At 49.3% G+C, this 23,749-nt stretch overlaps 1 protein-coding gene across 7 annotated transcripts in view; it reads left to right on the forward strand.

Annotated features, from left to right (window-relative positions):
• The window catches only part of AMBRA1 (autophagy and beclin 1 regulator 1), a 197,457-nt gene that overhangs the window by 170,250 nt on the left and 3,458 nt on the right, over positions 1 to 23,749 (forward strand). For all 7 annotated transcript variants that reach the window (XM_009186174.3, XM_009186175.3, XM_003909963.4 and 4 more), the window contains 3 exons: positions 4,979 to 5,118; positions 12,935 to 13,027; positions 14,616 to 14,809. In XM_009186174.3, the coding sequence (XP_009184438.1) occupies positions 4,979 to 5,118; positions 12,935 to 13,027; positions 14,616 to 14,809 (427 nt within the window). The remainder of the gene's footprint in view (positions 1 to 4,978; positions 5,119 to 12,934; positions 13,028 to 14,615; positions 14,810 to 23,749) is intronic.

Here is a 23,749-nt window from a genome sequence, read left to right on the forward strand (position 1 = left end):
CACTGCCGCTCCAGGATATGTGCATTTCTCAGCCTGTGATGAGATGTGTAGCCATCCATTTCCAATGGAAAGGTCAGCTGTCTCTTAGCATCTGCTTTCTATTGATTTTTCCCTCTTCTCAGTTGATTCTCTTCTAGTAACCCTCACTAAAACCTTAAAGCCTTCCTTAATTCCCATCATTATCCAGAAGGCATTTTTCCTCTTCACAGTTCCTTTCTTCCTCAAAGCCCCCTTGCTTTGCACCTTGCACCTTTTCTCACAGCTCTTCTAGCCTCAGTTTCCAATTGTCCCCTTCCTCCAGCCAGCTTCCATTGTCTTAAAGAAGATCTGCTAACTGCACTTGACCTGTGGCCACCACTGTGAGGTTTTAGCTTTACAGATGATGAGATTCCCAAATGTAAACAAAATAACCACAAAGTTTTTCTTTTAACTTCTTATCTGGGCTGATCTGAACAGTGCCGTTTGCTGCTTGAACTACCGGTCTGAGTTTTATTGGCATGCAGTAGGGGAAGAAAAAAAAACGACCATCTTGTTGAGGACTGCAATACCTTTTTCCTCTTCATTTTAAAAGGATGGAGAAGAAGGTTTCCCACTGACCTCCTGGCTCCCTCTCATTCTTTTCCTGTCTATCTTTGAACAAGGAACAAGACACTTTTAGTTTTGATCTGAACTGTTTTCTTTTGCTCTCACTTCCTATTAGTTAGAGTTTGAGGGGTAGAGAGGCAAGCAGTACAAGAGATTGTCTTGGACACCAGAAGTGGAACGATCATTATCTTCTACTCCCTTAAAACCACAAATATCTTGGCAACCAGACTCATTCCCTATTGACATGCTGAGACTGCACTAACTCTAAGAAATTTCTTCTTTCTAGCATATTGATTCTATTTCCCTTCATAGATGTTAGACAGAAATGAGAACAGTCTACCTTGGGAAGAGGGGTTGCTGTCAGCATTCGTCATATACCAGGGAAGAGCTGTAGTGGAGACAGGTGAAACCAGGACTCATCAATCATGAATCAGCAGCTGGGTTTTGTATTCAGCCCCACAGAGGGTCCCCTGTTCCTGATAATCCCTCCAGTGTAATATAATTTGGTGGTGTAGCTGCACAGCATGTCTCTTGTGTCAGAGAGAAGAGTGGGGGACAGGGTGGGTGTTCAGCAGGCCACCCAAGGTTTGTTCTGAACATACCATGGGGAGCTTCAGGGCACCTGACTAGTATTAAGGAAACCTTTACTAGAGATGTTTTTAGGGTGTCTGTACATGAAGACCAGAGCCATCTCTTATACTGTCTTTGTCAGTACTGATGACCTTTGGGTTTACAGAGTCAGTCCCCATGGAAATCTAAAAGGGGACTCACAACTCACCCAGTCTCTGGGTTAGAAAGACTGATGACCAAAACCATAAATAGTTTGGGATTAGCAGAGCTAGGTAACCATCTGTGAGTACTGAGAAACTTGTCCAGATAGTCTCTCATCTGTGGGGCTAATTGTGAGAGATATTTCCCCTCAGCGAGGTGGACTGAGAGCTGTTCAGCTTTGGCCAGGGAAAGGGGTGGACACTACATCTCTGGGTGCTTTTCAAAATGGGCCAGATTCTCATTGTTCAAGGGTCCATTAGTTTCGGGCATGTGTGAAATGAGGATGATTGGACCAGATGATCTCTCAGCCTATGGATCAGTGATTAACATCCCATCCTGCACCCTCTGTGCCCTCCTCCCCTCTGTACGTCTTGCCCTCATCTCCCTTCTTCCCACACCACACTAAAGTGTGCTAAGCAAGCAAGTGCTTATCAGGATCCAGGAGGCTGGTGATCTTTATGTGGCATTTTATGGCTTCCTGCCACAAAGCAGGATTTAGCCCAATACCCGAACATGGGAGGAGATGTGCACTTGAGAACTGCCCTTTCGGCACTGTTTAAGGACTCGAGCATGAGGGAGTGCCATAACTGGAGGACAGATTGATGCCCCCATGATTCCTGCAGCTGCAGAAGTTGGGAAGTGGCTAGCAACAACCCGGGAGTCTCAATATTTCATTACTTCTCTCCAATCCCTCTGTGACCTTGTCTCACCTAAGCTGGGTTCATCTGTCATATTGGTGTCGTGAGGGTTTTGTCCCCAAAGGAAGTTCCTATACTAAGAAGCAAATAGATAATATTTGCCTGTTAATCCCTCTGCAGCAGTAAATGATAAAAGGTAAATTTGTGACATATGAGAGGCTTGTTTGTTACTTCCTGGTCTGGAACGTTTCTAGGAAAGAGGTCTTTTATTCTTCTGTTTCAGACCCCCATTTAAAAAACCCAGCACAGCAACTTAAGCATCTGATTACTAAAGTCTTCTTATTCTCCTCCTTGTAAGGCTACTTTCTCTGGCCCTTTTTCGCCATTCCCTACAATTATAAATTATTGTAGTTTTAGGGGAGACTTGGTTGTGAGGCCCATGTAGAGCTACCACAGGCTCAAAACCAAGGTGCTCCCCTCATGCACCCATTGAAGTTAACTCTCATCCCTCCTTAACTCTGGGTGTGCTCTGCTCACACCATCTGACCTTTGGAGAAGGAAAACTAAACAGATTAAGTAATCCCAGCCACAATTTTCTAATCACACCCACATTGTCCTTTTTAGTGTTAAAAGTTAAATGGCAAGTTCTATTTAACCACAAAGTCTATAGGTTGGACAGAAACTATTGGTTATCTTCTGAGAAGGTGAAGATCTCCATAAGAAAGAATAAAGGCACCACACTTCATTGCTTGATTTAGAGGCAAAACATTGATTAGGGGCAAAGGTGAAAGAGTGGTATTACCATCTCCGTGCCCATTCAACCAGTGAGGCTGAGTGGAGAATAGCAGCCATGAATTTGTTTGAGACTCCTGCCAGCCAGGAGGAGATGATCCAAAGGCCAAGCAGCCACACTCCAGATGACTACCAGAGAAATTCATTAACATCATTGGGTTCTTTTTTAATAGTCTCCTCAGTTAGAGCAAAGATTTAAGGAGCCCTAATGAATTCCTTACATTTGGAGTTGAGTCCTACAGGAAGGGTGTAGGAGGTTCCTAATGCAGCTGCCACAGGGCAGTCAGTGCTGTGCCTCAAACTGGAACCAATTCCATGTCTGTAAAAGGCCCATTTGACCTCAGGACCATAGCTAGGCCATTCTGGAAGAGAACCATCAGCTACCTGGGCACGTTTCTCAGTACCACAACACCTGGAAAATTACTAATAACAAGATTCTATGTGTGTGTGGGTCAGTAAATTGAGGACACGTGCTGCTGTCTTCTCCCTTCTGGAGGCTGTCCTGTCCAAGGCCTTTCAGATAGGCACCCAAGGCACGTGAGCATGTGTTCGCAGATCCAGGGCTGCTTATCACTTGGTTTGCATAGATGGAGTGGACCCTTAGTTCTGACTCATCCCTCCCTGCCTTCCTCCCTTTCCACCTTCATCTCTCATCAGGATAGCCAGAAAAATAATCATTATTGTACCACTCTAAGTTCATTTTATGAATATTACTGTCTAAACCACATGCTCATTTGTTTTCTCTTTTTTCCCCTTCTGTCAACCCTAGGGGCAGGTAAAGGCAGATGAAATGAGTTCATATTTGATAGATTAAAAACTGGGGAAGCAAGAAGGGAAATAAATTCCAGTTTATAGAGTTTCAGCTGCCTGTCGTTTTCATAGGCCTTGATGACCGTTTGTGAAGACTCAGATGCAGGTTCCTGGTTACAATAATAGCAGTTACTATTTAGGAGCTTGCACCATGGCAGGCATTTTATACATCATCTCTTCTAATCTCCCAAATTATTTGAATGTATGTGTTTGTTCTAAGTTGAGATCTAGAGATTTTGTTTTGCAGTGGCATCAGGACTCAAACCCAAGTCTTACTAACTCTAAAGCCCATATCTTTTATTCTTCCACTGACCTGCCCCTATCTCTGATTACGTTGCTTCTAAAACATGTCAGAGAGTGGCCAAAGAGACTGTGAGGCCATATTTTACCTTCAGCCCAAACCCTACGTTCTCAGAAAATATGCCGCTCAGAAAATATTAGCTTGGAAAAAGAGAAACAATCAATTTAACGGTGATTTATATAAGCTAGAAACAAGTTGTGTGCCTGAATGTTCATGATTCCCCTCTGCTGCGCTCCCTCCATCTTAATGCACCTTTTAGGAATCCTTAACAATAACAGTTTTAACGTTGCTTTTAATTAGATGAATTAAGAATGTTCTCTGATGTTATCACTCCCTCCCGCCCCCCTATCACCTCCAATTCCCCATTGCTGTGAGAGCACTGTGATTTCCATGGTAACAGGACTACCAGCCAAGGCTGATGCTCACTGGTTGGCCTGGTCAGAGGAAAGTTACGGGCAGTCCGTCCTGGTATGGTGGGCTCTGTGGGGTTTTCCAGGGAGTTAATTTAAAAGCAACAAAGTTAGCTAGAAGGCTCGAAGGAGAACGCATTATTAGAGCCATAGAGTCCCCTAGTACTTCTTAAAAGAGACCTAGCTCTCCCCACAAATGAGAGAATCCCATCTCTCCTGCTGCCCCAAGTTCTCAGGCATGAGTTAAGAGTCATCCTGTTCGAAAACCAAACACCGCATGTTCTCACTCATAGGTGGGAATTGAACAATGAGATCACTTGGACACAGGAAGGGGAACATCACACACTGGGGCCTGTCGTGGGGTAGGGGGACGGGGAAGCGATAGCATTAGGAGATATACCTAATGTAAATGACGAGTTAATAGGTGCAGCACACCAACATGGCACATGTATACATATGTAACAAACCTGCACATTGTGCACATGTACCCTAGAACTTAAAGTATAATAATAAAAAATATATATATATAGAAAAAAAAAAAAGAGGCTTCCTGTTCCCAGCCTCACCACCTCCTTTCCTCCCTGTAATTTGTTTCTCCCTGGATTTTGTTATTCTTGGTAACAAATTGTTTCTCCTGCCATTCTCTTTTTTCCCTCTTTTCCTCTACCTAGAGAGTTTTCAACGTCCTTTACCCAATGCCTGCCGACCAGCGGAGACATGTCAGTATCAACTCTGCCCGTTGGCTGCCTGAGCCAGGGCTTGGCCTGGCCTATGGTACTAACAAAGGAGACCTGGTGATCTGCCGACCAGAGTAAGTGGCTTAAAGTGTGGGAGTTGAGGGATCATTGGGCCTGAGGACTGGGGTAATCAGTATTCACCAACTGGGGTCTTTTAGATAGGAAATGTCAATCCACTAGAGCCTGCCTCATTCTCAGCGCCACTCCTTAAAGGGCCCTCTTCCCACAGGGGCTGGTAGGATTAGCTCCCCATTTCACATTTCATCCAGAGACTGATTTAGTGATCGTGTTTTCTTGAATCTAAAGGGAGTAGTTTTTTGTCTTTATTTTCCCTTGTTCTCTGGTTTCCTAGTGATACTAAAGTTTCTCTGCAGTCAAAAGCATAGATATCAAAGATTCTTTTTTAAACCCTATTAGAAAAATTCAACAGTTGGTCTTGGATTTGAGTAAATGCCATAGACTCTAACTTAAAAATAATTGGAAATAGGTATTGTTGAAACCCTAAATGGTTAAGCCACTGATCTCTAATAGCCGGATTCTGTCTTGCCTGTTTTCCTTTCTGCTTGGAGGTCTAGCTTATACTAGTGAAAGCAGATTGAAAAGCTCAATTTGGGGCTGGGCACGGTGGCTCACACCTGTAATCCCAGCACTTTGATAGGCTGAGGCAGGCACATCACGAGCTCAGGAGATTGAGACCATCTGGTCAACATGGTAAAACCCCGCCTCTACTAAAATACAAAGTTAGCCGGGCGTGGTGGCATGTGCCTGTAAGTCCCAGCTACTCGGGAGGCTGAGGCAGGGGAATCGCTTGAACCTGGGAGGCAGAGGTTGCAGTGAGCCGAGATCATGCCATTGCACTCCAACCTAGCGACAGAGTGAGATTCCGTCTCAAAAAAAAAAAAAAAGAAAGAAAGAAAAAGAAAAGAAAAGCTCAATTTATAGTCAAAGCAATTATTATCTGGTCTTGAAGTAGGGAGTAGGAGGGGATTTGTGTCTGAAGTCCTGATGACACCCCTTCCCCTTCCTCTGGCTTTATGGAGGTCAGGGTTTCTCCAGGCATTCATTCACTAGAGACCCTGGGAGTCAGCCGGGTCTGTCATCAGTTTCCAGCCCCAGCCAGGTGGAGAGTGTGAAGCTCTGCTTCACTGCAGATCAGGATGATTGCTGCGTGGGACGCTGCAAGGTTCCAGTCGACTAAATGCCACTTCTGCCTCCAGGCTGTCCTCATGTTGACCTCTACCTGGTGCAGAGTCTTTTCCCAGAGTGTTCTGCAGATCACAGAGTGTGGTGTGACAGTTCCAGCAGGGTCTCTGGTTATCAGAAGTGGGAAGTGTCCGTGTTGCCTTTTGATGGGACCCTTGATAGTTTCTCCTAAAGGATGTACTTGGGTCAGCTTCTGTGGTCTAGTAGGGAACTGCTGATTGGGTCTTTATCAGCTGAGTTAGCTCAGTGGCCCACGAGAAAGGAAACCTGGTTCTTAGGGCAGCTGTTGCATTCCATTTTGAATTTTTTGAGCCCCTCCCAAAGACAGACTACTGTCTAAGCCTAGGCTGGTCAGGCTGCGCTTGGAGCTGCAAGAATGTTTTGTGTTGCAAGCCACTTGCTCCAGAGAACATCTTTCACCATGTCCAAAGCGTCCAGAGAGCATTTTCATTATCTTCTTGGGTCTCTCAGTTTCTGCCCTTTCTCTGGCCTGTCCGTAGTCCCAGGATCTGTCCTGAAATATTCCTTTTCCCCAAAGCACATGACACTGATTGTCTTACCTCTTTTCTTAACAATTCATAAGAGGAATCTAATAAGCATCTTTTCCAAAACTGGCACAGAATTCTGGACTATGATTCTACTCTTACTTACACCTCAGTTACAAGTCTTTCTTTCCCTGTTTCTCCGAGACCTCTTTCCTCAGGAGTGTTGTTTTGTCTATGGCTTCCACCACTAACTTTTGTCCCAGCCAAATTTCTGGTCCTCTCCCTTGCAAAAATAATCTACACCCAGTTTGTTGTGGCCTCACAGAGGTTTTTATGTCTGAAACCCCAGCCTACCTACTTTGTGTCAGTCATAGTCACCTCAGCCAAACACAAAGCTGACTTTGGCTTCTGTTTTCTCTTTTCTCCCCATGTGTTGTCTCCAGCATCCCGGAGTCTCAGCTGACCTAAGCCATCTTGGGGTGCCTGGGGAACTCTCTTACCCACCAGGAACTCAAGCCTCTTCCCTAACATGGCATTAGCATTGGACACATTGAACAGTGTCCCGTCACAGACCAAGTTGTGTTGGACTAAGAGAAAACTAGTTTAGCCCATTTTTTTGGGATACTGTTTGTCCTGACTTCTTGGGTCAGGTTGGCAAATGTCTCAAGCCTTAGGGCCCAAAATGTAAGGGTACCGTATAAACTGGATATGGACATGACTGAAGTTCTTCCAAGCTTAGGCAAGGAAGACTGTGTGTGAGCAATAGACACCTAGGGAAGTTAAAACTCCTCTGAGGCCTCCTAACAGATTGATGACAGAACTAGAATTCCTCCCTTTCCTATCCAGAGCCCTTTTCACTCAAAAACCCCTTTAAAATTCTGACGCAAGCAATGTACTGTCTTCCACAGAAAAATATGCCACAAGAACACACACATACTTTTGTAACTCTTTAAGACCTCAGGTAAAGAATGCAGCTTTAGATCGTGTTGAGACATTTCAGCAGGTCAGCATGGATGCAGGGGAATGAGGGGATCAGTGAGCATGTTCACGTCTTTTGAGCAGTCTACCGATGAGTCGTCTCCCATCTCAAATGAGGAGAACAAATAGGGAAGTAGGAGCTCAGGGTTCTTGTGTTTCTCATAGGCAGCTGCCTATCCCTGGGTGATACAGCTCCCTGGCACACCCATTCCCAAGGGCACAGGATCCAGCCAGCCAGCTGGGCCAAGATTGCAGCCCTCCCTCCGAAACAGGTGGCTGTCTGCCTTTGTCCCAAGCACAGGCAGCTGCACCCCATTTTGTGCTCTCAATACTGCTCTTGATTTCTCCTCCATTGTCTTTGCCTCAGCACTCTCTCCAAGCACAAAGACAGAGGAACAAGTTCCTTGGGCATCTCTTGGTGGTACTAAAACCCCACTTGGCAGTAGACTAAGGCCTTCAAAAATCCTCGTCTCTCCAAAAGAAGGAATTCTTAGGACAGGCAAGAAGACAAACAACTGGCCAGTCAGCCCCTCTACAAAGCCATCCCAGGGGCTGATAACGCAGTCACCCCGCCCTTCCTAGCAGTGAGGCGCTCCCTCCTCCTCTGCTCCCCTACCCGCACTCTGTCCAAGCTGCTGCTGTGCCTCTGGCTGCCTGCCAGCCAGCCAGCACCCCCACTGATAACCATGGGGGGTGTGAAGTGCCAGGTTGATATGAGGGGGTGCTTGCTTACTTCCGGCCTCATAAACCAGCCCTACAAATGGGGCAGGGGGAGGTGTTGGCAGAAGGTCCACTGCTTCTCAGAGTCAGCTTAAAGGACAGAAGCAGGGAACTCACGGCGGAAGAGAGGTGGGCTGAGACTATGGGGCATCTGGCCTGTTGGCCAACTATGGGGCTCCTGACAAGGCCCCAGCTCTGTCCCTTCTGTAATCATGGTAATTAGAGTCAAGTATCATCACCCAGGGAGGGGAAAGCATGCCTCCAAATCAAAAGGGAGCCAAAATTGCTGTGGAAACCACATCTTTCAGGCAAGGCTCTAAGAGCCAGGTGTGGCTCTTTCCCGTGCTGCAGAGACACCAGGCATCTTTAGTCTGATCCTCTGCAGCCATGTCACTGATAGATGAAAGAAGAATGTTATTGAAGGGAATGGTCCCTAGAAGTTGGGAAGTTCGGAGCCACAAGTTCTGTGGAGAGAGCATCGTGACCACTGAGAGAGCTCAGGTCTATTCAGGGAGCCCTGGAAGGTCTCAGCATGAGGAAGTGGTTGAGCCAGGCCCAGAAGCACAGCTTTCAGATGCTGTGGAGGAAGCCAGGTGTGAGGTGGAAGCGCGCTGGAAAGGCTGGCCCTGATTGGACTTCCCAGCCTTCCTCCTCCCTTCGTGTGTTTGTCTAGCTCCCAGGAAGAACCCAGAGCAAACAGTGACTCATTCACCCTCACTGAGACCCAAGAAGACAACAGGACATGTTGGGATCATTCTTTAGCTCACAGACAGTCAGTGACAGTGGGTATTGAAAGCTAAGAGTTTCAGGCTGGGCACGGTGGCTCACGCCTGTAATCCTGGCATTTTGGGAGGCCGAGGTGGGCGGATCACCTGAGGTCAGGAGTTCGAGATCAGCCTGGCCAACATGGTGAAACCCCATCTCTACTAAAAATACAAAAATTAGCCAGGCATGGTGGCGGATGCCTATAATCCCAGCTACTCCGGAGGCTGAGGCAGGAGAATCGCTCGAACTCGGGAGGCAGAGGTTGCAGTGAGCCAAGATCACACCATTGCACTCCAGCCTGGGCAACAAGAGTGAAACTCCATCTTAGCAAAAAAAAAAAAGCAAGCTAAGAGTTTCAGTAGCCAGAGAGGGCGTCTCCAACTGTATCCTTGGTACAGTGCCTAGAATTGAAACCAAATCCGTGAGCTATTGTAGTCCAGCTCTCTGACCACAGAAAGTAAAGCAAATCCTGGCTTAGAATTAGACCTGTGTGTGGGGAGCAGAAAGGATTGGGATGGGGAGGCATAGTAGAGCAACACATCTGAGACAGGAAGTATGGCCCCTGTTCTGTTGGCAGTGGACCTCTTTAATCAATAGCCAAGGTCACAGCCCTGAACCGAGGATGCTCCGTGCTGCTGCCTGGATGGAAAGCATTCGAGGGGACCTTTTGGCCACCAGCATTATGCTGACAGTCTCAGCTCAGACAGCAGGCCTTCTTGTGGCCTCTTTTCTGAGATGGGAAGGAACGTTCTGGGTCAGGAAGTACGTGGTTTGTTGTAGGTCTGATGTGAACAGTTTGTTGTCACTAACCAGCCCTGGCTAGCAAGAATTCCAGAAGAGGGATTTGGTGGGGACTCATGTGGTATTGCAACCTGTCAGTACATCTTGACAAGTTTGTAAATCAGTCTTCCTGGCAGCCAGCTTCGCATAGTATCTAATACAGACAGGATTTGCTCACCAAAAACAGTGATGAGTTTGTTTTTGGAGGCCTCTTCTGTTACTTCTGGCCATTTACCTCTTCCATAATGTAAGGTAGCCTTTTCTCACCTTTGCCCTCCAATGCCCATCTGGTTCTCAGACAATCCCCAAACCCCACAAAAATGGCTGTTTAGAAGAGGAAGGATAAACAGTTGGCCCTTGGTAACTGCAGGTTCCACATTCATGGATTCAACAAACCATAAATCAAAAATATTTTTGGAAAAAAAAAAAAAGTGAAAATTAACAGTACAATTAGGCTGGGAACGGTGGCTCACACCTATAATCCCAGTACTTTGGGAGGCTGAGGTAGGCAGATTTTTTAGCCCAGAAATTTGAGACCATCCTAGGTAACATGGTGAAACCCTGTCTCTACAAAACAAAAAAAAAAAAAAAAAAAATTAGCCAGTCGTGGTGAGGCACGCCTGTAATACCAGCTACTCGGGAGGCTGAGGTAGGAGAATCACCTGAGCCCAGGGAAGTTAGGGCTATAGTGAGCCACTATACTTCAGTATAGTGCAACACCACTGCACTTCAGACTGGGCAACAGAGTGAGACCCTGTCTCAAAAACAAAAAGAATACAAATAAACAATACAGTATAATAACTATCTGCATAATTTACATTGTATTAGTGCAAGTAATCTAGAGATGATTTTAAGTGTACAAAAGGATATGGATAGGTTGTGTAGTAGGGACTTGAGCATCCATAGATTTTGGTATCCACAGGGGGTCTTGGAACCAATTCCCCAAAGATACCAACAGACAACTGTACTGCTTTTTAAAGAGGTGGCCTTTGGAATTACACCAACTCCACAGCCTGACAGGCCCCTGGAGCTTGGGAGAGGTTTACTACAGGGCAGTGAAAAGAAGAGTACTTTTGTTTGGCTGTGGCTCTTTCCCTTCAAAGAAGCAAGTAGTATTCTCGCAGGTGAAGCCTAATCATAGTTACCCACTAAAGACAGATTTGGGCCGGGCGTGGTGGCTCATGCCTATAATCCCAGCACTTTGGGAGGCCGAGGTGGGAAGATCATTTGAGCCCAGGAGTTCAAGACAAGCCTGGGCAACATAGTGAGACCCCATCTGAAAAAATTTTTTAAAAATTGAAAAAATTTTAAAAAGACCAATTTGGGCTGGGCATAGTTGCTCATGCCTGTAATCCTAGCACTTTGGGAGGCCAAGGTGGGCAGATCACTTGAGGTCAGGAGTTCGACACCAGCCTGGCCAACATGGTGAAACCCCATCTCTACTAAAAATATAAAAATTAGCGGGGCGTAGTGGCACACACCTGTAATCTCAGCTGCTTGGGAGGCTGAGGCAGGAGAATCGCTTGAATCCAGGAGGCAGAGGTTGCAATGAGCTGAGATCACGCCACTGCACTCCAGCCTGGGCATCAGAGTGAGACTCCATCTCAGAAAAAAAGGCAGATTTGGAGGCTCAGTGTCTGGTTTTGTTGCCTTTTACCTGAGGCAGTACAGCCTCCTGGGACCTCCTAGAATACAGTCCCTCATCATCTAGGCCCTACCTGGTCTCTGTCCTAGCCAACACCCATATTTAGGAAGGAAGCACCTCCCAGCATCCTATAATCCACTCAGTTGGGGATGTTTGCTCTTTATGGAGGTAAGTTCTGTTGTTAAAGGAGGATGATCTAGGCCTCTAGGTTAAATAGCTCAGGCTACCCCAGCGGCGAGAGCCTGCACTGTCTTTGTTCCTGAGGCCTCTGCTTTTTTTTTTTTTTTTTTTTTTTTTTGAGTCAGAGTCTCACGTTGTCGCCCAGGCTGGAGTACAGTGGCACAATCTCAGCTCACTGCAACCTCTGTCTCCCGGTTCAAGTGATTCTCCTGCCTCAGCCTCCTGAGTAGCTGATACTATAGGCATGTGCCACCAGCCCAGCTAATTTTTATATTTTTAGTAGAGATGGAGTTTCACAGTGTTGGCCAGGATGGTCTTGATCTCTTGACCACATGATCTGCCTGCCTCGGCCTCCCAAAGTGCTGGGATTATAGGTGTGAGCCACCAGCGCCCAGCCAAGGTCTCTGCTTTTCAAGACTAGGCATGCCCGTTGGGCAGGGCTGTCCATAGCACTATATCTCTCCAGTGGGCCTCACATTTGCCATCTTAGTTCCTTTCTCTGTGTCTGAAGAATACTCAGGACCCACTGCGTGTATCTGTTGTTGCTTTTTTTTTTTTTTTTTGAGACGGAGTCTTGCTCTGTCCCCCTGGCTGGAGTGCAGTGGCGCGATCTCGGCTCACTGCAAGCTCCGCCTCCCGGGTTCCTGCCATTCTCCTGCCTCAGCCGCCCAAGTAGCTGGGACTACAGGCACCTGCCACCGCGCCCGGCTAATTTTTTGTATTTTTAGTAGAGACGGGGTTTCACCATGGTCTCGATCTCCTGACCTTGTGATCCGCCCGCCTCGGCCTCCCAAAGTGCTGGGATTACAGGCGTGAGCCACCGCGCCCGGCCAACTGTTGTTGCTATTTTTTAGCTGTCTCTTAGCTCCAAGGAGGAGCCAGTTAGGCTAGTCAGGGGGAAAGGAGAAGCTAAACCCACCATTCCAGGCATTTAGGCTATTAGAGATTTGTCTGAATTGCCCCAGCACTGAGCATCCTGATGAAGCTGCAGCTCTGGTCTTGGTCTCAGCTCAGCCCCAGGAGAGAGAAAGGATGGGCAGCCACAGTCCACAAAGCCAGGAGTTTTAGGAGCTCTTATCCTTCCCTCTCTAATGCCTTTCACCTTCTTCTACACCCTTCCCAACCGATTTTTAGGGCCTTAAACTCTGGTGTTGAGTACTACTGGGACCAGCTGAACGAGACGGTCTTCACTGTCCATTCCAACAGCAGGAGCAGCGAGCGGCCTGGGTATGTTTGGGAAGTAGGCAGGGAGCAGCTGGCTGGAGGCCCGTCCCTTCCTCCTGCTTTTGATGAGCTCTTAAGCAGTGCCTTCAGCATCCTCTAGGGCTCTGGGTCCCTCCTCAACCAAAGCAGCGCCTCCTTGATCTTTTGTGTACAGTTTCATTTGAGAAAAGTGTTGTATGGCTAAGAAAGAGAACAAAAGCTCTGCTCTCAGAGTCTTGCTGTAGAACCACCCCCTCACCCTCTCCCATCCTGGCCATGGTGCCTGGGCACACTTGGGGTGAGGAGAGAAGATAGGGCCTGAAGAAGGATGCCGCCCCATGAAGTCTGCTCCATGGCCCAGGCTCTTCCAGATGACTAGGACCTCAGGGACCAAGCTGCCCAGGGCTGTAGCCCAGGGACAAATCCTCTTGAGGCACCCATTAGAAATCTGGTACTGATCCTTTCATCACTTAATTCACTAATGAAGACTGGAACAAAGTGCTGGGTTGTTGATAAACCCAAAGCAATTGCTACTTCCCCTAGGAATTGCTGAGCATAGCTGGAGGAATAGTCCCAGAAGCAGCTAGAAATATGAGTGTCTGGTGATAGTCTCAAAAGCCCTGGGCTGCCTCTGCTGCCAGCTCCAGCTGTTCCAAGGCAGTGCCTGGGACATGCCCAAGGAAGGTGGATGCTAGCATTGGCCGGAACCTTCCTTGTAGGACAGCCTGTGCTCCCTACCTGCAAGGGTCTGTTTTCAGAAGGCCCTGGAAGGAGGATCCCAGAGCAGCCTGTTCAGGAGTTCCAGTCCTGGATGGGCGCGGTAGCTCACGCCTGTAATCAATCCCAGCACTTTGGGAGGCTGAGGCGGGCAGATCACGAGGTCAGGAGATCGAGACCATCCTGGCCAACATGGTGAAATCCCTCTCTACTAAAAATACAAAAAATTAGCCGAGCATGGTTTTGTGTGCCTATAATCCCAGCTACTCGGGAGGCTGAGGCAGGAGAGTCGCCTGAACCCGGGAGGCGGAGGTTGCAGTGAGCTGAGATTGTGCCACTGCACTCCAACCTGGGTGACAGGGTGAGACTGTCTCACCAAAAAAAAAAAAAAAGAGTTCCAGTGCTTTCCCTCCAAAGTGGAGCTCTCAGTTCACTTGGAAATTCAAGAATTCAAAGTGGAATCTTACGAGCATACAGTTGGAAGGAAGGTAAAACTAAAGAGAGAAAGGACCTTCTTCCAGTGCTCACTCTTTATCCCATGATCTCAGCTGCTGGCCTCCTGAATTTCATTAGTGTCTTTTCGTATCAGCCATCTCTACAGCTCCTCCCCACTCCCTAACAGGGGCCTGTTGTTGAAGGGCATGACTGAGCCAGGGTTGCACAAGACTGGATGTTTCTGTGGCCTTTCATTGTCCCAGGGTATAGACTAACCTTGGGAGAGAATGGACACAGACAAGTTAACCACCATCAAGAGGCAGTTGCAGGAGCGCAGGGCTTCTCTTAGCCAGCAGGGCCTGGCCCACACTGCCCTGAGGATTGGCACAGAGCCAGCAGAGTGCTGTGCGGGGCGCTGTCCCAAGCCCCACCTGACTTCAGTCTGTTTTTCTCTCCCTAGAACCAGCAGAGCCACATGGAGGACAGACAGAGACATGGGGCTGATGAATGCCATTGGGCTGCAGCCCCGGAACCCTACCACCTCAGTGACATCTCAGGGCACCCAGACTCTGGCCCTTCAGCTGCAGAATGCCGAAACACAGACTGAGAGGGAGGTGCCGGAGCCAGGGACAGCCGCCTCAGGTCCTGGTGAAGGTAGGAGCCATGTGGTGCTGGAGTGGGTGGGAGAGGGACCCTAAGACCGTGTGAGTGCCACTTCCCACTCAGGATGCATACCCCCTCCCATGTCTGGGTGATGCCCACCTGGTGGCATTAAGAGCCTCCTCAACAGTGACATGGTTTCCCTGAGCTGGGTCACTCTTGCAGCTCGCCTCAGCTCCCACCAAGTATGCTGACTCCCTCTCCTCTAAAATGTGAGGACCCAGGCTCTTTTTCCAAAGAGAGAGCACAGAAAGCCTGGATTGAAAGGGCTAAAGGGAGACTCGTTCCTGCAAGCTGCCATTCCAGAGGAGTGCACCCCAGGCCTTAGCTTCTGGGGCCAAACCACAGCCTAGCTTGTCGTCCCCCTACCAGTATGGCAGATTTGGGACTGCCCCATGGGAGGACCTCTCACACTCCTGTCACACCTGGGGCTCATTGCCATTTTGACTGCAGCCTGGCATAACATCAGCCCCTTCCTCTCACCTATTTCAGGTGTGGCTCTGCCACACTCGGCCCTGACTGTCTGTGCCAGCCTCACACTTTTAAAAACCAATTAGCACTTCCCAGCAGCAGAGCTCGAGCCACTTAGGAGTCCGTCAGCAGCTGTGTTAAACAGGCTGTTCTCACTCAGTTGCTGTCCTCACCCCCACCCCCAGCCCCCTTGCTGGTCGTAGCTCCAAACAAAGCAGCCTCCAAACAGACACATTTTCTAAGTCTGTGTTGAGCCATTTGCCCAGAAGAGACCATGGGAGGAAAAGCCATGGTGCATGTCAGGCAAAGAATAACAAACATACCTGTCACCCCAGGGAACGGCTTTCTACACCGCAGTGCCCCTCAGGGTCTTGCATGGTCACTCTTGATGCCATGAACCAGGGTCTTGCATGGTCGCTCTCGATGCCATGAACTGAGAATTTTCAAAGTGAAGTCCCTCTTTGGTCTGTAGCACAGCCCACCTCATGCATCTGTGCTAGGTGGACGCCCCTCACTGGGGCCATGACCTTTAGGTGGTGCTGGCTGAAGCAGCCAACCTTGGCTGTGAGCCTCTAGGAGGAGGTGGTGGAAGGCTCCTTCTGCCATCTTCAGGCCCTTTTTGCAGGTTTCTGTGGACTTTGAGCTGCTCCGGAGTCCATTAGGCCTATTCCAGGAAGCCTGAGGGCCAGGCAAGAGGGAACCAGCACAGGCTTCTCCAATGGAGCCAGCAGGCCAGCCCTCTCTCTCAGTAGGAGGCAGACCTCACAGAGCTCCCAGTAAACCCTGACAGCGGGAGGGGTTTGGAGAGGGGGGCCATACTCTTAGGCAGCCCCTTCTTTTTATTTTTTTTTTATTTTTTTTTTTTTGAGACGGAGTCTCGCTCTGTCGCCCAGGCTGGAGTGCAATGGCCAGATCTCAGCTCACTGCAAGCTCCGCCTCCCGGGTTCACGCCATTCTCCTGCCTCAGCCTCCCGAGTAGCTGGGATTACAGGCACCTGCCACCACGCCCAGCTAGTTTTTTGTATTTTTTAGTAGAGACGGGGTTTCACCATGTTAGCCAGGATGGTCTCGATCTCCTGACCTCGTGATTCGCCCGTCTCGGCCTCCCAAAGTGCTGGGATTACAGGCTTGAGCCACCGCGCCCGGCCCTATTTTTATTTATTTATATTTTTCTTGAGACAGAGTTGAACTCTGTCACCTAAGCTGGAGTACAATGGCGTGATCTCGGCTCACTGCAGCCTCTGCTTCCCAAGTTCAAGCAATTCTCCTGCCTCAGCCTCCCAAGTAGCTGGGATTACAGGCATGTGCCACCATGCCCGGCTAATTTCTGTATTTTTAGTAGAGACAGGGTTTCACCATGTTGTCCGGGCTGGTCTCGAACTCCTGACCTTGTGATCTGCCCGCCTAGGCCTCCCAGAGTGCTGGGATTAAAGGCCTGAGCCACCATGCCTGGCCTCTTTTTTTATTTTTTGAGAGTGCAGTGGTGCAATCTCAGCTTACTGCAACTTCTGCCTCCCAGGTTCAAGTGCTTCTCTCTGCCTCAGCCTCCCGAGTAGCTGGGATTACAGGTGCCCGCCATCACTCCCAACTAATTTTTGTATTTTTTAGTGGAAACGGGGTTTCGCCATGTTGGCCAGGCTGGTCTGGAACTCCTGACCTCCAGTGATACGCCTACCTCAGCCTCCCAAAGTGCTGGGCTTACAGGCATGAGCCACCGCACCCGGCCAGCCCCTTATGTATGTTTGTAGTATGTATATATGCATATACAAATAGCAGTCAATGGTAGAGAGTGTTGTCTGTTTTGTTTTGTTTTTGGGATGGGGTCTCACTGTGTTGCCCATGCCCTTGAACTCCTGGGATCAAGAGATCCTCCCACCTTGGCCTCCCAAAGTGCTGGAGTTACAGGTGTGAGCCACCACACCCAGGCCTTTTTTTTTTTTTTTTTTTTTTTAATTTAAAGACAGAGTCTCAGCAGGGTGTGGTGGCTCACGCCTGTAATCCTAGCACTTTGGGAGGCTGAGGTGGGCAGATCACTTGAGATCAGGAGTTCAAGACCAGCTGGCCAACATGGTGAAACCCTGTGTCTACTAAAAATACAAAAATTAGTCAGGCATGGTGGTGGACACCTGTAATCCCAGCTACTGAGGTAGCCGAGGCAGGAGAATCACTTGAACCTGGGAGGCAGAGGTTGCAGTGAGCCAAGATCACACCACTGCAACCCAGCCTGGGCAACAAAGCAAGACCCTGTCTCAAAAATAATAATAAAAATAAAATAAATAAAGACAGAACTTCAGTTGGGCACGGTAGCTCACACCTGTAGTCCCAGCACTACTCCCAGAGGCCAAGGCAGGAGGATCCCTTGAGTCCTGGAGTTCAAGACCAGCCTGGGCAACACAGCAAAACCCTGTCTCTACTAAATATACGAAACATTAGCTGAGCATGGTGGCACACATCTGTAGTCCCAGCTACTCTGGAGGCTTGAGGCAAAAAGGTTGCTTGAGCCTGGAAGGTGGCGACTGCAGTGAGCTGTGATGTGCCACTGCACTCCAGCCTGGAGACAGAGCAAGACCCTGTCTCAAATATGAATAAATAAAGAAAGATAGTCTCACTCTGTTGCTCAGGCTGGAGTACAGTGGCACCATCTTGGCTCACTGCAGTCCTGAACTCCTAGGCTCAAGCGATCTTCCTGCCTCAGCCTACTGACTAGCTGGGACTACAGGTGTGCGCCACCATGCCCGGCTATTTTTTTTTTTTAATCTTTTTTTTTTTTTTTTAGAGACAGGGTCTCACCGTGTTGCCCTGGCTGGTCTTGAACTCCTAGCTTCAAGCAAGCCTCCCTTCTTGGCCTCCCAAAGTGCTGGAATTACAGGCATGAAGCACTGCGCCCAGCTAGGCAGCCCCTTCTGATTTGATTTCACTGAGCTTTTACTGTGTATCAGCCACTTGGGCTGTGAAGACAAATAGGCCTCTCTGTCCTTCCATGGGGAGCTCGCAGCCTAGAGAGGGAGATGGACGCCTAAACTGATCATTGTTTTGATGTGATGAGGACCTCCGGAGCACAGAGGAGGAGGGGCCTGTGCCCAGCCTATGAGGCTTAGGGGAGACTCCTGGAGGAGGTGACCCTGAGCCTAGTCTTCAAGCATGAGTAGGAGTCAGGTGAAGTAGGGTGGTGGGGAAACGTTCCTGGAGACATGTCTCAGCACATGCAATGGCACCAAGTTCAAAGACATGTTACTGCATAAAGGACCACTAATTTGTGTTCATGGCATGTCTGGTGCATGTGGAGAACTGAGGCTGGATGAGTGGGGAGGGCAGGATACTGGGGCTGAAGATGACGTGCTGGGGCTCTGGGAGCAGGAGCTGCCACCTTCAGAAGTATGTCTGCTGGTGTTTCACCTCCCAGAGAATTCTCTGCTGTTTTCTTGGTTAGCATGCAGCCCATTTCTGGCTTTTAGTCAATTATAAGTTCCTTTCATTCTTTTTGGGGGATGGGGCAGAGGGTGGCGCAGAGGGAAGGAGCTCTTTTCCCTGGTTTTAGGAGGCAGGACCTGGTTCCTTGCCCCACTATCCCCTCCTCCTGTAAAGTAGAGTGGGTGGTAGAGGATGGCCCCAGCTAAGCTGAGGCTCTGGTCAGCGGGAACAGCAGGCAGAGTGAGACCGGGCAGCTGGCTGCTTCTGCCTGCCTGCGTCCCTGCATGCTCTGCCTAGACTCTGCACCCTCAGCTGTTCCACACACCATACCCCTTTCAGAAATCAGTCAGGGCAGGGGAGGTGTGGGTCAGAGGACATGAACACTTGATGGATGGGTGTCAGTGTCCAGCCTTGTCCCTCCTAGGGCAAGGAACCTTGCTCTGAGGCACTCATACCACTATTCTGCTGTCAGACTCTTCAGGGGAGCCCAGGAATCAGGGCTCTCTTTGGGCCCAGATTTCACCATGCAGAAGCCGCTGGCAGGTTTTGTATTGACAAAACCAGAGCTGCAAGAACATGGATAACGAAACCCTCTGGTCAGGGAGTTCAGCTGTTCTGGGCTGGGCTAGAAGGGAGATCCCACCTGCACTCACACCTACTACAGGCACCAAGATTTATTTATTTTGTTTTTATTTATTTTTTGAGACAAGATCTCACTCTTCCATCCAGGCTGGAGTACAGTGACACAAACACAGCTCACTGCGGCCTCGACCTCCTGGGCTCAAGGGATCCTCCCCACCTCAGCCTCCTGGCACATGCCACCACACCTGGCTAATTTTGTTTTGTTTGTTTGTTGTAGAGACAGGGTTTCACCATGTTGCCCAGGCTGGTCTCGAACTCCTGGGCTCCAGTGATCCTCCCGCCTCGGCCTCCCAAAGTGCTGGGATTATAGGTGTGTGCCGCCACACTCAGTCACCCAGATTTATTAATGTGGGAAGCCTGCTCTGCTTGTAGTAATTGCTGTTCTGTGGCCTGCCCCTACCCACTCCCCTTGGCCTTTTTCTGTCAGCACCAAAGGGCTCCTAGGCTACTTCTAATTTTCTTGTTCTACAAAAATTTCGTTGAAATCCATTCAGCTCTTTCCAGACTTTCCAGGAGGAGCGCTCCACAGGGGTATTTGCACACGTCAGCTTTTTTGCATGTTCGACTTTAATAAGAGTTTGATTTCTCCCAGAATTTGACCCTACAGCAAGCTTTCCTACCCTTCTGGCCAAGAGGGTAGCTCGAAAAGGGAGGGAAGCATTTCCTGGACTCACCATTGGCTTCCAGCACTGATACAGTGCCTCCCTAGCTTGCAGTGGGCATTCGGGGCAAGCATGGAATGAATGAGTTGAGCTGAGCTGAGGCAGGGCCCTGCCTCCGAGCATGGCTGTGCCCCACTATTTGGAGAGCACCATGGCTGTGCCTCTGACCCGTAGCAAAGGTCATCTGAGCCTCTGTTTTGTCTGGTGAAGATGGTAGGTAGACCAGCAGCAGTAGCCTGGGCCCTGGGCCAGGAAAAAGCAAATGTGAAGAGGGAGGGGCTGGAAGACCAGTACTCCCAGAGGTCAGGAAGGGCAGCTCCTCCTATGACTCTCTGAGCCTCAGTTCCCTCTTCTCTTCTGGCAATGAAACCTCTAGAATTAAATATGGTTGCAGGGCATGGTGGGAACTTGTTGATTCTACCCTGGCCTCTGCTTCTAGAGTGCACCTTAGGATTTGCCAAGGAAGAGACCTCATGTGAACTCTAAATCAATTTCCTATTTTCAAAGACAAAAACAGATGCTTTTGCTACAGAGAAGAAGACCGCAGAATTAACTCCCTGTCTGCCACTGTGCCTGGATCCCTGACTGTGACTGCCATTTCCCTCTAGCCCTGGTGTTTTTTCTCTTGAAGAATGTACCAGCTGCCCTCAGTTGCTCTTAGCCTTGGCTTAGAGTTCCCAGGAGGGAAGCACAGCTCATAGTTCTGTAGGCTGAAGTTGTCCACATCCAGCCCTGGGGGAGCCATTTGTTTGTACATTTTTAAATCTTCCATTCATTCTTTTTTGAGCACTTACTTTGTGTCTGGTATTGTGTTAGGCACCATGAATTCAAGGGCACTGTGGAGGGAATTACATTGAGATGAATCCGTTGTGTCTCTTCCCTCAAAGAGCAAGTCCAGAGAGAACTAGACATATAAATGCTTCTCCAGTGGCTCATACCTGTAATCCCAGCACTATGGGAGGCTGAGGCAGGCGGATCACAAGGTCAGGAGTTTGAGACCAGCCTGGCCAACATGGTGAAACCCCATCTCTACTAAAAATACAAAAAAAATTAGTAAGGCGTGGTGGTGCATGCCTGTAATCCCAGCTACTCGGGAGGCTGAGGCAGGAGAATTGCTTGAACCTGGGAGGTGGAGGTTGTAGTGAGCCGAGATCTCGCCACCGCACTCCAGCCTGGGCAACAGAGCGAGGCTCCATCTCAAAAAAACAAAATAAAATAAATGCTTCTCCTGCAATGGGGCAGTTACAAGACCAGTTTTCCAAGCATCCTTAAGTCTGGAGCCCCTGTGAGGAGCCTGGGAGCCCTTTTATTCATCCATACACGTATTTGACAAATACACGCCCTGTGTAAACCCACGTGTTAGACTTGACTCAAAAGTGAATACAACTGAGTCCAAGACCTTCAGGAACTTATAGGCCAGAAGAAAGATGCCACAGCCATGGGGAGGTGTCAAGCACTTTGAGGCCCCAGAGAAGGAGCAGCCCCTTCCAGCTGGGGGACCAGAGAGAACTGGGTGGCAGAGGAGACGGGACAAGAGCATGGCACAGTGTGCACAGCGTATGCCCATCTGTGTAGCCAGGGAGCAGGGCTGCCGGGTACCTGCAGGAATGTGGGGTCAGGGCAGGAAGGTCTGCAGCGTGATAAGGGCCTGGCCAGAGAGCCCTCAAATGTCAAGCTAAGGAGTTTTGACTACTGTGAGGGCTTTTGTAGCTTCTGGGTTTTAAACAGGGTACAGACTTAACAAGAGCTTAATTCATCAGAGCTGAATTAGGATGGTCATGGCAACAGTGTGGAGACTGGATGGAAAGGGAGGAGACTGGTAGCAAGAAGCCCAGTTAGGACACAGTCACAGCCATAGAGAGGGGTGGCCAGACCTGGAGCCACAGGCAAGCAAGCAGTGGGCTCAGACTTGAGTGCCAGCAGCAGGGCCTCCCCCAGAGCCTGGGAAAGCCCATCCGGGGCTCTCTGGGGGCTTGGCTGCAGTAGCACCCATAGGGCCCCAAGGCAACCTGTTTTGCCCCTGGTAATCTACCTGAAAAGAGCTGAGCTGGGCGTGGTAGCTCACGCCTGTAATCCCAGCACTTTGGGGTCCAGGTGGGTGGATCACAAGGTCAGGAGTTTGATACTAGCCTGGCTGGCATGGTGAAACACTGTCTCTACTAAAAATACAAAAATTAGCCGGGTATGGTGGCACATGCCTGTAGTCCCAGCTACTCAGGAGGCAGGAGAATTGCTTGAACCTGGGAAGTGGAGGTTGCAGTGAGCTGAGATCACGCCACTGCATTCCAGTCTGGGCGACAGAGCGAGACTCTGTCTCAAAAAGAAAAGAAAAGAGCTGAGAGTTCACCAGGCACAGCGCCCGGCACAGTGCACTCCAGTGCCAGCAGGCCTCAGGCCAGCCATGGCACGCCCCAAACCATGCTGTGAGGGCTTCAGTGCACAGAGTTCTTAGAAAGCAATGGGGCTACAATGGGCACGGGGAGGGCCCCGCCTCCCCAGGCAGCCCTTTACTCCCAGAGTAGAATCTCTGTGGGCACCAAGTCCGTAGGTTGACCTTTTTCTCTTTACCCTCTCTGCCCCACTGTTAGAAGGCTTTAAACCCTGAAGACGGGGTTGACCCAGTACTCTGAGAGCCCTTCAGGTTTTCTCTCCTTCTGCCCTGGGACCTAGAGCCAGGCATCCCAGGAGGAAGTGGAGAAGGGCAGCCACCTTGAGGGATGGAGGGCAGCGCTTTATCGGGGGATCTCCAGAAAAGCAACAGAGGACATAATGCTGAGGAAGATCGTCTAAGACTGGGGCTGGGCGCAGTGACTCACCCATGTAATCCCCGTACTTTGGGAGGCCAAGGCAGGAGGATTGCTTGAGCCCAGGAGTTCAAGACCAGCCTGGGCAACATGGAAAAACCCTGGCTCTATAAAAAGTACAAAAAATTAGCCAGGTGTGGTGGTGCATGCCTGTACTCCCAGCTACTCAGGAGGCTGAGGTGGGTGGATCGCTTGCACCAGATAGGCTTAAGCTGCAGTGAACGGTGTTTGTACCGTTGCACTCCAGTTTAGGTGACATAGCGAGACCTGGTCTCAAAAAAAAAACCCTGTAGAAAGAACCAGAAGCATGAGGCTGCCAAGTACTAATAAGAAGGGTGAGCGATCTCTTTGGGCCTTAGATGCCACCAAGCTGTGAAACCAGCTGGCCTGGAAATCCAACTCTAATGAGGCAGGCAGAGAGAAGGGAATGGATGGGGTTAGGGGAGCAAAGAAAGTCTCATAAAAATAGCTGGTGGCAAGTACCCCAAAAGGAAAGAAAACTCACCATCAAAACCCCCAAAACTGCAAAATCCCAAACAGTAGCTGATGGAGACAAATCAGCAGTTCAGTGGAGTCATCTCTTACAGCCTGGGAGCCTTGATCATAGTTGCCCATGGTCTTAGCCTGGTTCTCACCCTACCAAGAGCTGAGCAAAAGGCTGGAAGGGAGGTCACACAGGGACAGAGCTCCACTACTGCAGACCCCAAGTTAATCACAACAGGCACTTTGACCAAGTGCCTGGGCTGTGTGTTAGCTCCTTTTCTCTCTCTAGAGCTGTGCAAGGTAGACGGTAGGGATTTTTTAGGGATTTTTTCAAGGTCACCCAGCAAGCAAGTGACAGAGCTGAGATTTGAGTCGAAGTCTTTTCTGTTCCCACACAAGTGAATGCTCGAGCCTTTCTGGAGAGGGGTGGTGGACAGATCCTGCTTTCCCTCCCCAGACCT

Source organism: Papio anubis, chromosome 12 (genome assembly GCF_008728515.1).
Source record: "Papio anubis isolate 15944 chromosome 12, Panubis1.0, whole genome shotgun sequence".
NCBI lineage: Eukaryota > Metazoa > Chordata > Mammalia > Primates > Cercopithecidae > Papio > Papio anubis.